The following is a 16,864-nucleotide window of genomic DNA, read 5'->3' on the forward strand; positions in this document are numbered from 1 at the left end:
TTAATTCCTTAGATTTAAACTGTTAAATACTGTTTACTGGTTCAAACTGACACATATACAGAATCTTATCTATTCGTTTACTATTTTAGTCATTTAGCTATTTGTGCATTGTTATACCTATTTTTGGCTCCAACCCAACCGCGACACATTTTCCAGTCAGGTCATAAATTTGCCAAAGGCCTATGGGTAATTAGGAATTTATGCTGTTAAAGACGATTGGCAGCTGGTGTGATTGGAGACAAGCATTATTTCAGTCGCGGAAGTGATCTTTGGGAAGGTTAGAGGAGCGCTTCGCCAGCTTGAACATGGAGTTGACAAGAGTGGTCATCTCAGCTCTCTTTCTGCTGATGGCATTTGGATTGTCTAGTGCCAAAGGTAAGAAAAAAAGAAGACCTGTTTTGTGAACTAGTCAGTGTGCTCACTTCAGTTACATTACATTACATGTCATTTAGCTGACGCTTTTATCCAAAGCAACTTCCAATTAAGTGCTTTCAACCCTGAAGGTGCAAACTCCAGACAACAAGTAGTAAGTGCAAGTACATTAGCTTTAAATAAGCAAAAGTACAAACTACACTTCAATGATGCACACATTTTACATACATTTGTATCTTTATTTGTATTATTCTTCAGCTTCTTCTTCTGCTGGACTTTGTTTGTGAGGTTTAACATCCTTATACTTGTTTTGGAAACTTCCATCTCTTACTCTTTCAACTAATAGTTTTACTGCATTTATCATTTTCTCTTCAACTGACATTTCAGCAGTTTCAATGCTTATACCTTGATGGACACTTCGAACCTTTTCATGTCTTGGATCTTCACCTTTGAACCACAACTGCCATTGTTCATACACAATCTATTCCAACAACTTTTATTACACTTCAGCCAACACATTGACTTTCCTTCCACTTCTACTTGAACAGCTATTTCAACTTCTTTCAGCATTTGTATTTCGATCGCCGCCTCAACTACAACTTCAGTATTTCAACTATTTCAAATGTTTCAACTGTACATTTTCAGTAGTGAAGGTACATACTTTGCACATAGTTTTTTTTGTTTTCCAACTGTATCCTCCTTACACACAAACCAGCAGGTTTTTCCTTTGGATCACAAAGGCCTGAAAATGTTGAGCTTGATGTATGATCCTCACCTTTTTACCCTGGAGTCAGACTTATTTTCTATTTTTCCGTGTGCTTTTTAAAATTTAATCACCACCTATTCAGGGCTTATTTTCTCCTCTAACTTTGTGTTGTCTTTTACCCTCATTTTGGTTTTCCTTTTCCTCCTTAAGGATTCCTCAGCTTCCACCTTTCCTTTCATCCTTTACAATCCTTTACTCTTTTTGTGCACTTCCCTACCCACTCGTTTTGTAAGGGGCTTCCAAACTTTGCAAATCAGCACACTCAGTACTTGTGGTGTTGTGCAACTGGCTGCTGATCAGCATTTACTGCTTGTTAGTGGACTACTGTATCAAACTACCTGTTACAGCACAGCAATGAGAGCATGTCAGGGACATATGACAGCTACAAAACAAACATGCTAATACACACATTCAAGTCCCAAAGGGCCTAAACAAAGAGCAGTCATCTGTTTTTTTTTTTTTTTTTTTTATTTCTGATCACACTGATCTTTGCAGGATGCAACCAAATAAATAATACATTTAAGTTTGAAGTTTGTTCAAAGAAGAGTTGCACCTGTAGTGAGAATTGCGATTCCCCAAAAACCATGTTGTGCTTTAATCGGCAGCTTTTGTTCTGTAGTTGCTCATCTTTTAGTTATTACACTGTAAAACCTAAAAGCATAAAGAACATACCAATTACACAATTAACACCACTACTATTATTTCTGCACTGAAACCAGTCTGATCTGTGTCTTCGCCTGTAGTTGAGGAGGAGAACCCGGAGTTCTGGAGGTCACAAGCCCGGAAGACTTTGCAGTCAGCGTTGGACAGGAAGCTCAACACCAATGTGGCCAAGAACATCCTGTTTTTCCTTGGAGATGGTAGGTTACACATTACACACTAATAACATAAAACAGTCTTGGCTGGCTGAAAAGGTAAGATAAGGAGAATCAGGAACCAGTGTCTGACCTACCATTTTAAATACTTTGTAATTTTGGTCCTGATCTACGCTGTTTCCTGTCTGCTTCATCAATGTGCAGTGCAAACAAATATTTCACAGACAACAAGAAGATGTGGCTAAGTACAATAATACTTTAATCTTTACAGCAGGAACAAACTGCGGAGAGACATTTCATTTATTGTATAGTATAATTATTGTAGAGGCAGTTATGAGTTTATTGAGGCTGGAATTAATAGTGTGTGTGTGTGTGTGTATCAGGTATGGGAATCACAACATACACAGCGTCTCGTATCCTCAAGGGACAGCTGGAGAACCAGACAGGAGAGGAGACAGTGATGACCATGGACACCTTCCCTAACGTGGGACTAGCTAAGGCACGCAAACACAAACACACACACACACACACACACACACACACACACACACACACACACACACACCACTTTAATGGTTGAATGGACATATGTACCTGCACACAAATATGTAAATGCCCAGTACATTGATATATATTCATTAATATAATCCAAGAGAGTTGTTTGCTGTGCCAACTATAGGTCACCCATGGGTGCTATCGCAAGTTTGTCATATTGTCAAATAGCAAGTCAATTGTATGTATATAGCTCAAATTGACATTTTTCTCAGAGGGATTTATTTTATCTGTACAACCTACAGTATGACACCAGCTATCCATAAACCCTAAACTGAATTGTAATGTAATCAGCCCTGTGGTCATGTGAGAGGTGGTGTCATACTGCGTGTGTGTGTGTGTCTGTGTGTTTGTGTGTGTGCGTATGCAGACCTACAGTGTGGACTTCCAGATTCCAGACAGTGCAGCCACAGCCACAGCGTATCTGTGTGGAGTGAAAACCAACCTGAACACTATCGGAGTTAGTGCAGCGGCTCGCAACGGAGTCTGCAAGACTCAGAAGGGCAACGAGGTCACATCCATCCTGAAGTGGGCCAAAGATGCGGGTAAGACTAGTGCTCAATAGACTGTGCATAGAAGCAAAAATAAACTCCTTCAAAACAAGACACCATACTACTTAATACAGGCTAAAACATCACCACTGTGTTTATGTTATAGAAGATGCCACACACTGGAAAAGTATGTGTCTATAATTCCCCTAGTTTGGTAACACTTTAACCCCCTATTCAGCATTCATAATCACTATAAAAACATTTTATAAATGGTTAATAAATCACTGTAAAGTAATTGCAAGCAGAGACATTATATTTGACACCAATTATAACTGCCCTGTGAAGCAATTAACAGAAAATGAATTATTGATAATACAGCATAACATGAACAAATCATTACAGTGTGTTAAAACAACAAATGAGGACTTACGACAATATAGGTCGTTTATTCCTATCCTCTAATACGACCCACAGGAGTGTTTATAAAGTAGCGCTCCTAGCGGTAGCAGGAAATTATGACCAACAGTAGCATTTTCCGTCCTTATCCTTATATCTAAACCAGAGAACGTAACTGTCACAGGTTTAAACACCTTGTTAATGTTTGGTGTGGTTACGTTTAGGCACATAAACTACTCAGTTAAGTTTAGAAAAGGATTGTGGGGTGATTTAAAATCGGGGCATTTGTTACGTTGCTTCACTTCTGGTAACGCACGTGACTCAGAATGTGACGTAGTTCCGTTTGAGCTTGAAGATTAATTCATGACCTTATAAATGGTAGTTTGACAAAAAACTCAAGGTCCACCTTTTAGATTTCTTCCGCGGTTTTTAATCGCATCTTCAACAGCGGATGGTGTTTACTAAGTTGTAATGGGTACAGTACAGAGGAGTTATATTTGTTAACAAATACATCAATAAGCACTTTAAAATGTACTTACATCTACAACCACATTGTGTGTTATAAACCATTTTAACGTTTGTAATGCATAGATAGGGTTGAAATAAAGGGTTGCTTACATTTATGTGAATGATTTAAAAAAAGAGTCATGATCCAATGCAGCAAAGTCACTGTTTTACTAAGGCTCAAAGGAGGCAACTCCTTTATTAATTCATTGTTTTACCAGTCAGCCCATTATGCTAAATGTCAAATGTAAAATAGAATATGCTAATACAACAACTACTGCACTTGTGATAGTGGTAATTTCCTGCTAATGTAAATAAACTCAAATATAGTGCACACTGCCATGGCTGACAATTCTGAAGGGATAATGCAGCAGGATGTCTTCAAACGGTGCTGTGATTGAAGTAACAAATTGGATTTTGTGACACTTTGTTGGAGAGCAGGCAGATACCTGACACACAGCCCTGCCGTGTCACACTTTAGTTCTGGCTCCTGACAAAAGAAAATCCCTCAGGTCTTACACAGCCTCAGCAAAACCCGATTTTACCGCTAAACGCTCTGCTGTGAGCCGCAGTGTCCCGTCAGACCGGTATCAGGGACCACCAGGGAGCTGAAAGCGATAGCAGCCTGCAGCCGCAGGTTACACTGCAAGGCAATGTGCTGCAAAGGGAAGCACCTTGATTCTTATCATGTTCCTGTGATACCAACGGCCATACATTTCTTATAACACACACACACACACACACACACACACACACACACACACACACACACACACACACACACACACACACAAACACAAACAAACAGCGTGACATTGCCCTGACCATGACCCTGACCCCAGCACAGCACTTGGAGACTCAAGTGTGTGAATTTGTGCATGTGTTATATAGTACAAGGAAGTTATTTTAAGTATGTGTGTCATATAATCACCTTTTAGAAATGGTCTTCATAGCAAAGTCCTCAAATGGTTCTACTAACTTATATTGATGGAAAGGACTATTTAAACCAACAAAAACCGCTACACAAAATGAATGTTTATTTTTTGGGACTTTTCTCAAATCTGAAACTGAAATAAACTCTCTTCAACTTCAAATCCCTTTTCAAATATGAAAAGGGACTCCACTTCTTTGTTGACATTCTATTTGCGAACCATTGGATACATTCACCATTATTTTCATGAATAAATTATTTTAAAATGTCAACATATTGTAAAAATGCCCTTCACAAATACCCAGAGCCCATGATTACATGGTCAGTTCAAAACACAAAGATATTCAGTTTACTACCATGGAATACTGAAAGAACCAGAAAATATTCACATTTGAGAGCCTATAAACAGATACTTGTGCCATGCACTTTTGCTTGGAAAATAACATAAGCAATTACAGTAATAGATCATCAAAATGAAATTCTTGATAACATCCCAAGGAGTCACCCAAGATACCAAATGTATTTCTAAAATTATGCATAAAACATCACCATTCATGTGGTGCAGATATACAAATTGCAGTTTGGGTTTAAATATTTACTCAGTGGAATTATGTTATCACAGCTTTAATGGGAAATTCAAAGTGTTGGTAGGAACAAACAGATAAAGCATATACTGTGCATGTGTCAATCAGTTTAGTAATTAGAAAGGGTCTAACTGTGAAGCTGTTTAAAACCACTATGTTAAAATTTGAAATGAAGTATTAACTGGAAGGGCATTCATAGAGACTCCCGCCAAGGCATGCCCTATCTCACATTTTAATGCAGTGGGAAACAAATGTCAGATTATTCCAACACCAAATGAATGCAGCACAAATGCAAATTCTATCGAAAGTGAAAGTGAAAAAAAAAATTGTGTATCCACCCCATTATTATGATCTGCTCCAAATGTAATGGGTTCTTCCTTGGCCTGAGCTACACCCATCCACCAAATTTCATGAAAATCAGGCCTGTAGTTTTTTTGTTATCCTGCTGACAGGCCAACGGACAAACCAAACCAAAAACATAACATCCTTGGTGAATGTAACTATATATATATATATATATATTTGTATAGATGTTTGAGACAATCCCAGTGAAAATTGGTGCAGTCTGTATGTTGCTTCCAGCTTCTCAGTGTCTCTGGAGTGCATTGCTGTCTTCCACAGTGTCTTTTTGTACTGCCACTGGGGGGCTTTAAGGGGGATTTAAAGAGCAATGTTGGGCATCAAGGTGGTTAACAGGGCAAAAGTGTATGTTCTACCCCATAACTTAATATAATTGTAATATGCAGTATCTGCAGGGGGTTGAGAAAGTTTTTCATTAATTGCTCAAACCTTTCCAAACATTCAGCAAACCGAATATATATATATATATATATATATATATACTGTAATATATGAATATTACACAAACATACAGCAGAGTGCATATGTTGTACATATAGGCCTATACATCCACTATACATTAAGCATGAAACAAATCAATCTTCTAGGCAAGTCTGTCGGCATTGTAACAACAACACGGGTGCAACATGCCACCCCAGCAGCCAGCTACGCCCACAGCGCCAGCAGGAAGTGGTACAGTGACGCTGACATGCCCGAGGCCGCCAAGATGGACGGCTGCACCGACATCGCCTCCCAGCTCCTCAAAAACACTGATATAGATGTGAGGTTCTCCATAACACAGATCATTCTCATTCGTTTTTAACAATTGTATTCTGTTTTAGAATGGTTAATTACATTGAAATGTGTGTGTGTTTGTGCTTGTGTGTGTTTCCAGGTCATCATTGGTGGTGGTAGAAAGTACATGACCCCTAAAGGCACAAAAGATCCCGAATACCCCAGGGATTACTCCTCTAGGGGCAAAAGAAAAGACGGACGCAACCTCATTGATGAGTGGCAGAGCATGAAAATTGGAAAGGTAAGAAAACAGCCTTAATTATAGCAACAGCTTCTTTCAGAACTTTTCAACTTGCTGCAAGGAAACTATGAAAGACGGAGGGTGCTAACGTCAGTGACAGCATTTGAATTTTGCATTGATGCCAGACTTTCGTTCCACTTATATTCAAGTTTATGGGGCGTGCATGGCAAATTGTGATTAACAACAAGCACACATACTTTTTCTGTCCTTCTCCCACTCAGTGTGTGCATTTTTATGTCCTGACACAGGTAGCCCACTATGTGTGGAATAAAACAGATTTCAATGCTGTTGACCCTGAAACCACTGACTACCTCATGGGTGAGTTTGTATTTATTTTATTTATTTACCTCCCTTTGCCCTCTTATGCTTTTTTCTCCAGCAGAGCAGTATATGAAGGCAAAGCATTCCCATCAGGCCCTTCAAGAACACATTGATAGCCTTGTAGTGTCCTTGATTTACTCAGCAGTTTATTCATTTCATCTTGTATCAGCGATGTCAGTCTTGAACATTTTATCTCAAACTACGGTACCTGACCTACATAATGTTTTCAAGGTGCAAAAACATTCACAGCGTGAGCCATTTAGGAAATCTGTGGACAGTGCAAGGTTCTGTTTACTATTTATAGATGATGTCATGATGACATCATTTAGCTGTTATCTTCCTACTATTATGATTGAGTTATTCATTGAATTCACTGACTTTTTTGGAAGATAACAAACTACAAGCAGCTCTTAAACCCCCAAATGACCAAAACAGTTTTTAGTTTAATCTGTTTTATATGTAGTTTCCAGTCCTTATGCTAAGCTAAGATAACTGGCTGCTGGCCCCAACTTCATATTAAAGGTACAGACATATGAGGGGTGTTGATCTTCTCATTTAACTCTCTATTGTAGAACTAGAATGGCACTCAGAGAGCGCAGACCTCCGCCAAGACCAATGGTGCATTCCTGTGCTCTTCGGATAGTCCTATCCTAACATCATGGACGCTACAAACAAGATGTGTTGTATTGTATTGCTGTGATTAAACAACACATTAATTGGTTTCCAGTATTTGTGTGACAACGAAGAGCAAAGGAAATGGATCAGGTTAGCCATGAAACATGATTATACCCACACAACATGAATGCAGCACAAATGGCCTATCTTGGAATGTTAACGGAGGTAAGAAATTATTTCTGTGTCTGCCTCGTGATTCAAGTCCGCTGCAAAATATAATGGGTTCTTCCTTGGCCCGTGCTTCACCCTTCCACCAAGTGTCATGCAAACTGGGCCAATACTTTCTCCGTAATCCTGCTGACAAACAAACAAACAAACAGACTTACCGAGCCGGAAACATAACCTCCTTGGCGGAGGAAATTCCCTTAACTTTATCTTGTAAAGGAATTCTAACCAACCAGCATAAACTGACAGCAGAAAAATTGGCCCTGCTCCAAGTGTAACCCACTTGTGTCCAAATGTTCAAATCATGGTTATTCCTGTGCTACTCTTTGCCTTCACCGGTATAAATTTGAAAGGTATTCAGTTATTTGTGGTGTGTGGTGGTGTGGAGGAAATGTCGAGATTCAGTCATCATGCTGGGCTGAGTGCTCACTTGCTGCTGTAGAGACTTTGTATTTTAAGCTCACACACTGTGGTTTATCACTTAATGTGTGCTGAAAATAGTAGTAGTAGGAGAAAGATGGGGCTTTTCTTTCTGCTGCACCTCCACTGTAGGCTGATAAAACTGATGTATTGTACTTCTTACATAAAAATGATTTGGTCTGTCCTTCTCTCCCCAAGCTCTATTTGAACCTGGTGATCTGCACTTTGAGACGGAAAGGGACCCAAACATGGACCCGTCCATCGTAGAGACTACAGAAAAGGCTATCCGCATCCTTCAGAAAAACCCTAAAGGCTTCTTCCTGCTAGTGGAAGGTGAGGACAGCAGCTTTACCCACCTTCCATACACCCCCATCACTTAATCCTTTAAAGGTTGGATAATAAAATCTGCAGAGAGGTGACGGTTCTGCTAAAAATAAGGAAAAAACACATTGATGCTCTAGGTGGATCAATTGAATCATTTATCCTGTTATAATTACAAAGGGCCCCCAAGTGGCAATTAAAGGAATACACTGGTAATTGTTGTGGTTTGCTAAAACATCAATATGTGTTTACATTTATATTATAGTGACTTTAGCCCTGATATTGAGTTTGTTTGAGTGGTAGTGCCATAGCGACAACCTCCAGAATACATCACATTGGAGAACAGTGCATACCTGCAGTGGATCTGGTGACTTGACATTGATTCTGCATACAGCTCAATGAGTTTGCCGCAGTGTGTGCTAGTGGAGTGTGGTTGGCTGATGTGTTTCTGTTCCACCCGGCTGCCTCACCGGCCTCCTCATCCATCTCTCCTTTAATCTGAGGCAGTCGCCTGGGGACTCCATGGTGCTACGGAGTGTCTTCACAATGACTTTAAAATAACAAGCAAATGTATAAATAGAAGCAGGCATATGGTGCACCCAATCATTGACAGCTCACTGAGACCACAACTTATTAACCAGCCTGCCTCACTTTCCAATACAGCTGCCAGCTGGTGGAGAGGACAGGAGCGGAAAACAAAAACAAAAAAAAACATCAGCTTTATCCCCTAGCTTGATCTAAAATTCTTTGCAAGAGAAAGTAGGTCCCCTTCCCAAATGTTTTGTTTTATTCCAAGAGACATTTTTCAAGTAGTCTGCTCAGCGCTAACAATGTAAGGGCTCAACTTTGGAATCTACCACCTCACATCTGCTGTTTATGCATCCATTTTGAACTTGGCAAAGGGTATTTTCTGATGCTGTACAGTCTTGACAGCTCTTTAAATACATTTCACTGTCCTCTTCAGTGATTTATCACACTTTCAAGACAAGTCCAGTCACAGGTCTCAAGTCATCCAAGACAAGTCAGAGTCAAATCTCAAAAGAATCAATGGAATGTTGGTGACAAGTCACCAGTCAAGACAAGTCAGAACCAACTTTTGAGTTATAGTAAAGTATTTGTTGTCAAAGTCAATGGATACAAGTCAAAGTCTTGTCCAGGTTTGAGTCAAGTGAATGGATACAAATCAAATTAGTCTCAAATTAGCCCAAGTCAGTTCTTGATTTATTTCAGACACCTCAAAGCATTGACTGAAGTCAAAAAGACAAGCTAGCTGGTGAACATATTGGAGCATTTAGCTGCTAAGAGCCAAATATTTCCCTCAGAAGCAAATCGCAAGTCATTCAAGACAGTCCAAGTCACGTGTCAAGTCATATAAGACAAGTACAAGTCAAGTCTGAAGTCACTCCAGACAAGTTCCAAGGTAAGGCTCAAGTCTATAAAGACAAGTCAAAGTCAGGTTAGAAGTCTTCAGAAGCAAATTGCTAGTTTAAACAATTTCATGAACAGTGTCTTTCCATAACTAACAGTTCTTTAAATGTATAGGAATAACAATTAAAAAGTCTTGATAGTTGTTTTCTTATTCATTTTTCATTCACAGTTTTCACTAGGTCAAAATTTTAGACTTTAAATCTCAAGTCAAGTCTTTAGGCAGTCCAATCTCAAAACAATTCACAGCAGTCAAGTCTCAAATCCTAATCTTTGGGATTTAATTCTGACTCAAGTCTACAGCTCTACTATGTTTACTTTTTGCTGGACCCAGTGGCTGAATAACATTATTTTCTTTACTTCTGAGTAAAATAAATATTTGTCTTACTGAGTTAGCCTAGTTAAATACAGATACATGAAAAAATGAACTAGTTGTTTCTGGTCCCCTTCCCTCCTCATTAACCCCTCCCTGTCTCTGTGGTCAGGTGGGCGTATTGACCAGGCTCACCATTCTGGCCGGGCGTACATGGCACTCCATGAGACGGTTGCTTTTGACTACGCCATCGCCAAGGGCCTTGAACTCACCAAAGAGCATGAAACTCTAACTATAGTGATGGCTGACCACTCCCACTCTGTTACCTTCAATGGATATCCATTCCGAGGGCAGAGCATTCTGGGTAATTATGAACTAACTTCCTGTATTACTCTCTTTCTAAAATGCATAGATTGATGTGGTACTGCCGGCGTGTGAAATCAGCTCACTGCTTTTTTTTAATGTATGACAAGAGAGTTCTGACGCAGGAGACATTCTCCCCTATTCCTCCTTTTCCTCCCATCCATTCCCCCCTCCAGGTGTGTTTATAGCCCATGAAAATAGACACCCAGGTGGCATTTTGTGCTTGTTATGTGTGTGTCTTTGTGTGTGTATGTGATGCCTGCTTCCTCTCAGCTTCAGTGTGCCTCTGCCACCAGCAGCTTGACATTTCCTCTGCTTTTTCTCCCCTGCAATTACAGCCCGGGTAAACACATAAGCTGGTAGCCTTTCTATTTCAGTCCCTTGCTTTCTCCTTGTCTCTCTCCCTTCTGATTTTCCCTGACCATCGACATTGACCATCTCTCTCTATCTCTCTTATATAATTCTCCCTAAGTTCTCCTCGCTTTATCAGTCTTTCTCGCCTGTTAGTCTCCCTTTGGTGCGTATCTGTATTGACCTTACTTACAATTTACCTCTATTCCTTCAACTCTCTGTTCCTTCTCCATCACTGTTCCCTGTCCTTTACATGGAGGCGTAAAACCAGGGCTGAACCTAACACATTCATGGAGCGAGAGAGGGTGTTATTAAGGCTTAAACTGATTTACTGGTTTGCCTGTATTGTAGTAGATGTCAGTGTTTTATATAATGGATCAAAGCACATTGTATGTATTCATGCTTTTACACAGAAGAAATTTTGACATGTCACAGTAGGAAAAGCACAGGTGCAAATAATAAAACTAACGATGGCTTTCATGGTTCCTGGTATTGTGCGTACTTATTACTATAAATATGGTGTACGTTATTGTCGCTACACAAATAATTATGCTAAGCCTGGGAAAAAGAGTGTACCTATACAGCTGTAGCTAAATATAAAGATGTGTATGTTTTTTAAAATGATGTGAAAATATTGGGGAACAGTAATGTAGTTATTGGGTCCAATTTAAGATCCATTTTACAATCAAAGCTGACGTTGAAAAAGAATGTTGTGCCACACGTAGTTTGGTTCCTGCTCATTACATTGCTATTGTGAAAGGAAATATAGGCTAAGCCTTTTGGGATGTCTGTACCCTGAAAGGCTTTAATATATACAGGGTAATTACTTGTGGTGTAATTTCTTTCTAGGTCTCTCTTAAACGCTAAATTTGTTACCCCCTTACTCCATGTACTTCTCCCCTACCAGTAGTACTCAGGATGTTTTTCATTGGTACGAAACATTTACAATGGAATTTATTCACATGGGTTATGTTATGTAGTGCTGTTCCCAGCTTTCTACACTCTTTTCGGTCATATCCTTATTTTACCCTCCTCCTCCTCCTCCTTCTCCTTCTCCTTCTCCTCTTCCTCCTCCTCCTCCTCCTCCTCCTCCTCCATCTCCTCCTCCTCCTCCTCCCAGCAGTGTACCAGTGCAGCAGTGATTAATGTGCTTGTGAAACTCTGAGCTCTCCATTAGCGGGGAGACTCGCCAGGCTAATGGCTAAACCGGAGAGAAACACTCAACAAGCTCCTCCTGCAACACGCTAGGGATCCAGAGACTCCTCCTCTTGCGTGTGTGCCTGTGTGTTCATGTGTGCATGTGTTTAGCACTTTGAAGCAGAGAGAAAAAACATAAAAATAAGAAAGATAAATCGAAGATAATGTTTGATGGTCTCTCTGGATTTTCAAGGTAAATCTCCACTGTGGGCTACAGACGTGCTGCCTTACACCACACTGATGTATGGCAACGGACCTGGACACAAAATCATCAACGGCAAGCGTCCAGACATCCGCGATGTCAACACTAGTAAGACACGCGCAATGTTTCTTTTTTTTTCCCCATGAGAATATCACAGACTTCAGTTGATCAAATTTCCTGACAAGTTACAACACTCCTTAAAAAGTCAGTAATTAATAGTTACTTTTTATCTATCTATCTATCTATCTATCTATCTATCTATCTATCTATCTATCTATCTATCTATCTATCTATCTATCAAGGACAAACAGCTGGAAACACACAGTGGGAAAGAGAAAACTATTTCAAAACAACTTGAATGACCTTTACATTTGAGATCCATGTCCAATAATACAGTGTGACCTTTCCTTATAATATAATCAGGTGTACTTTTTGTCTCTCACTGACATTTTACTAATTTCATTTGCATTATTTTTTTATAAACCAAGAAAGAAAATGATCAGGTAATATGACAACACAATTCAATAGATAGGAGTGTAACTGTTCCAGTAAGAAATGAATACTGAAAGTAGTATGTTTAAAAGTACTGCTCTTTTTACTTTCCCCACATGGATGATTAGAATTTCACATCATCTTTTCAGCATCTGTAAGAAATATTCAGTCACACTTTAGTTAAAGCTGCATTAGTGGATTTAGTTTGGCCACTTGGGGCAGCGCAAGAAGTTGTAGGCTAATTGCGATATTTCTGTCTCTTTTCTAGAAAATAAAGACTATGTCCAACTGGCTGCCGTCCCCACGCAGTCGGCCACCCACAGCGGGGAGGATGTGGCAGTGCTTGCCCGCGGACCTATGGCCCACCTCTTCCAGGGCGTCCAGGAGCAGAACTACATTGCCCATGCCATGGCCTACGCCGCCTGCGTGGGCGCCGACATTAGGCACTGCCAGGGGCAAACTGAAGCACCTGCAGTTCACACCATCTTCACCAATGATAAGAACAGAGCTGGGGCGGCTTATGGCTTGCCAGCTCTGCTCAGTAGCCTCCTCAGTGCACTGCTGGCACTTGTCGTGCTGATGTAGGTCCCTTTTCCTTAGTGAATCCTATTGATCTCACTCCACTTGTCAGGGAGGTCAGAAGTCCGGGTCATAGGACGAGTAAGCAGGGATTTGCTCAAGGTAGTTTCAGCAGGACCAGAGTTCTGTTGTTAAGACTTAAGGTTTGCGGTAAGTCAGATAAATAAAGGTGTTCCAAATGTAGCCAGCTTCAAATCTGTTTTATTTTCTCTATTATTCTTTAACTCTCACTTGTAAAGCACTTTGGATTGCCAATGTGTATGAATTGTGCTATATAAGTAAACTTGCCTTGCCTGAAGCAGTCCAAATAGAGAATTGGGTTGTCTCTTTTTTTAATATAAAGTGTTCTATAGCTTACATAGAAACAATGTATATGTCATGTATTGACATTTATGGCTCCTTCAAAAAACCTTATAATCATCTAATGACTCTTCTAATCAGATCTACATTCGTCGCAATCTTGTGTTTTTTTAAATTTTTTTTTAAATTTTTTTTTTTACAAATTGTTCATTTAGGGAAAGAAGTAGAATAACTACTAACCATAAAGGGACACTTAATCTTTCAATTTATCTGAAAAATGTAATACCGCCAAATTTGGTGTTCTTTCTGCTGGTTGCTTGGCAACCTCACGGTGACAGATGTTGGCAAAAAATAGTTCCAGCGCATAAATCCCTGTAAAATCACAGCTTCTTTTTATGTACAGATTAAAAAAAGTTAGCCACCTTAGTCAGTGAGCTTTAGAGGTGCTGGCAGGTGGGTGATTTTATTTTATTTTTTTGGAGAGAGCCAGACTAGCCTATGTCCTGACTTCCAGTCTTCATGCTAAAATAGGCTAATCTCCTGTTGGCTCTGGCTTCATATTTATCAAACACACATGAGAGTGGTATCAATCTCAATCTCATGAGGAGCAAATAAGTACATTTCCCCAAAATGTCGAACTATCCCTTTTAGCTGCGTTTATGTTTGAAAGATTGTCAGCATACATTACTTGTAATGTGTTCAGAAACAGCACATGACAGACCACATTTGTATGATTAAATACATTTTTATATGTAAAACGACACAGGATGCTGATATTGTCTCTGTCAATTACGTTTTAGTCTATAAAACTGAAATTATCCAACCATTGATGCATGATGATCGAGAAAGGACTCTATTGCTTTGATCCTCTCCAATATCCGCAGTGCTAATTGAGGCTCCCGGCAACTTCGTTTGATGACATTACTACAGCAGTCCATTAATAATGCAAAATATTTAAAGATCACCTATTTTTATCTTTGGGTGACAGATTGTAGTAATTATTTTGGACATCTGCTGGGGTTTGGAGTTTATTAAACCTGATTTTGACTCTCCTTGTACTTATTTAGACTGGCCGGGGGCCATCATTTTGGTTTCAGATGATGGGCCTGTTCTCATCTTTAACACACATTTAGTTAATACACATTCATAGATCATATGGTGGAGTGACGCTCAACAGCTTAAGAGGAAGTGCAGGTGAGTTTTTATTTATTTTGTTTAGTATTGTAGTTATATTTAAAGGGAGGACGAAGCAGCGATCGGGAACACTGACTCTTTCATCATTTGATCTCATTACTACATTTGAACATGCAGTATCCTCAATACATGAACAGAAAGCATTATAAGCATATTGTCATTCAAATGTTATACAGTACATAATTTGCAGTGCTGGAAAGTAATTATGTACCATACTTTAATTTACTTCAGTATTTCTGTTTTATGCTACTTTATACCTTTATTCCTTTTTCAAGAGAAATATTGTACTTTTTATTCCACTACATGTATTTAAGAGCTTTAGTTGCCTGTTACTGTACACATTCAAATAGTATATACACAATTTAGGATGAGTTTATAAATATGGTGTACTACTTTACACAATCAATCAACTGTATGTTAAAATGAATGTATCAGTAATAATTTCATTATACAAAATAAGAATGGAAGGGGCCATTCCGTCTCCATAGTGATTACTCTTAATTTCGATGCGTATGTACATTTTACTGATAATACTTTTATCCAAGTATCATTTTCAGTTCCAGGATGTTTGTTTGTAATGAGCTATGGATTATTTTGCAGTATAGCTACTTTCACTTAAGTAAAAGATGTACTTCTTCCACCACAGGTCATGTGGCACGGCATGTCTACATTTGGATCTACAGGTCATAGATCAGGTATAACACATAACTGCCCTGGTGTCCTAGGCCAAACACAAAATAGAACAAAAAAATAATGATACTACCATTGACATGGCAAAAGCACATGACCAGGTTAAAAACAAATGAGAAGAAAATCAAACACACACATGAAATCAAGGAAAGCCTATAATTACCACTGTCAAGTGTTGGGTGAACACACAACTTAGATAATAGTTATACAGGCATTCCGTTGTTTGGAAAATATAATTATATTTGTGAATTAAGGTGTAAATTGAAAATAAAAATGTGTAACTGTAATTAAATTGAATTTGAAATCAAGTTCTAAATAGGTCAGAGAGGGTTTGGGTAATGTTGGGGACAGTGAGAGGGTGGGGAAAATATTTTGTTGTTACCATTAAAAAAAACTATAACCTATTTTGGTTTCCTTTGTTTTGGTTGGAACCCAGGTTCTTCGCAGAAAGGGCTTGTTTCATCTCCTGCTCAAGATGAATACTCCTGTCCATCCAACAGATTCTGCTCATGTCCCACACTTGCTGCTTCTCCACTAAGGCCGGCTGACTCGGTTGAAGCCCTGAGGGGACAGGATGTCTCCTTCTGCCACTGGAGACAGCAGTCTGGGTCAAAGCATCTGTCACTCTGTTCTTATCTTCTGTTTCTCTGCTCATTCAGGCGCCTCTCCAATGCCATCCGTCCTCATTTTCTTCATGCGATTTTCCTCCGAGAAGCCAAGAAGTCTGCAGGATCTTGATCTTCTTGTCTGCAGTCTCAGCACTAAAACTGAATAGATATTAAGGCATGTTTATTCTGCTGGCTGAATGCTTCAATCTCATTGCTGGCCTTGCACTTGTTGACCCGATGTTATGTGCTGTTCTTGGCTCCCTGGAACAGGGAACAGCTAGTTTTCTAAGCTTTGGTTAAAAGCCTTTTTATATTATTCAATAATTTAGCTTGACAGGTTTCAGCTCCTGGTTCGCTTTTGCTGTTGATGGCCTAGCTCAGAGGACTTGCTCTTGATGAAAGGCTGGTGTTGCAAGTGCATCTTACACCTTATTCACTGATGGTGTTCATTGACTTGCACCA

General features: G+C 39.4%; 1 protein-coding gene across 1 annotated transcript; it reads left to right on the forward strand.

Annotated features, from left to right (window-relative positions):
* Window positions 1-305: 305 nt before the first annotated feature.
* Window positions 306-13,684, forward strand: alp3 (alkaline phosphatase 3). The gene is made up of 11 exons (XM_078244406.1): window positions 306-375; window positions 1,882-1,998; window positions 2,337-2,452; window positions 2,876-3,050; window positions 6,359-6,531; window positions 6,646-6,786; window positions 7,035-7,104; window positions 8,566-8,700; window positions 10,599-10,790; window positions 12,531-12,647; window positions 13,300-13,684. Exons 1-11 carry the CDS (start codon window positions 306-308, stop codon window positions 13,614-13,616), a joined length of 1,623 nt encoding a protein of 540 aa, XP_078100532.1. The 3' UTR covers window positions 13,617-13,684.
* Window positions 13,685-16,864: the final 3,180 nt, after the last annotated feature.

This window comes from Sander vitreus, chromosome 3 (genome assembly GCF_031162955.1).
Source record: "Sander vitreus isolate 19-12246 chromosome 3, sanVit1, whole genome shotgun sequence".
Lineage (NCBI taxonomy): Eukaryota > Metazoa > Chordata > Actinopteri > Perciformes > Percidae > Sander > Sander vitreus.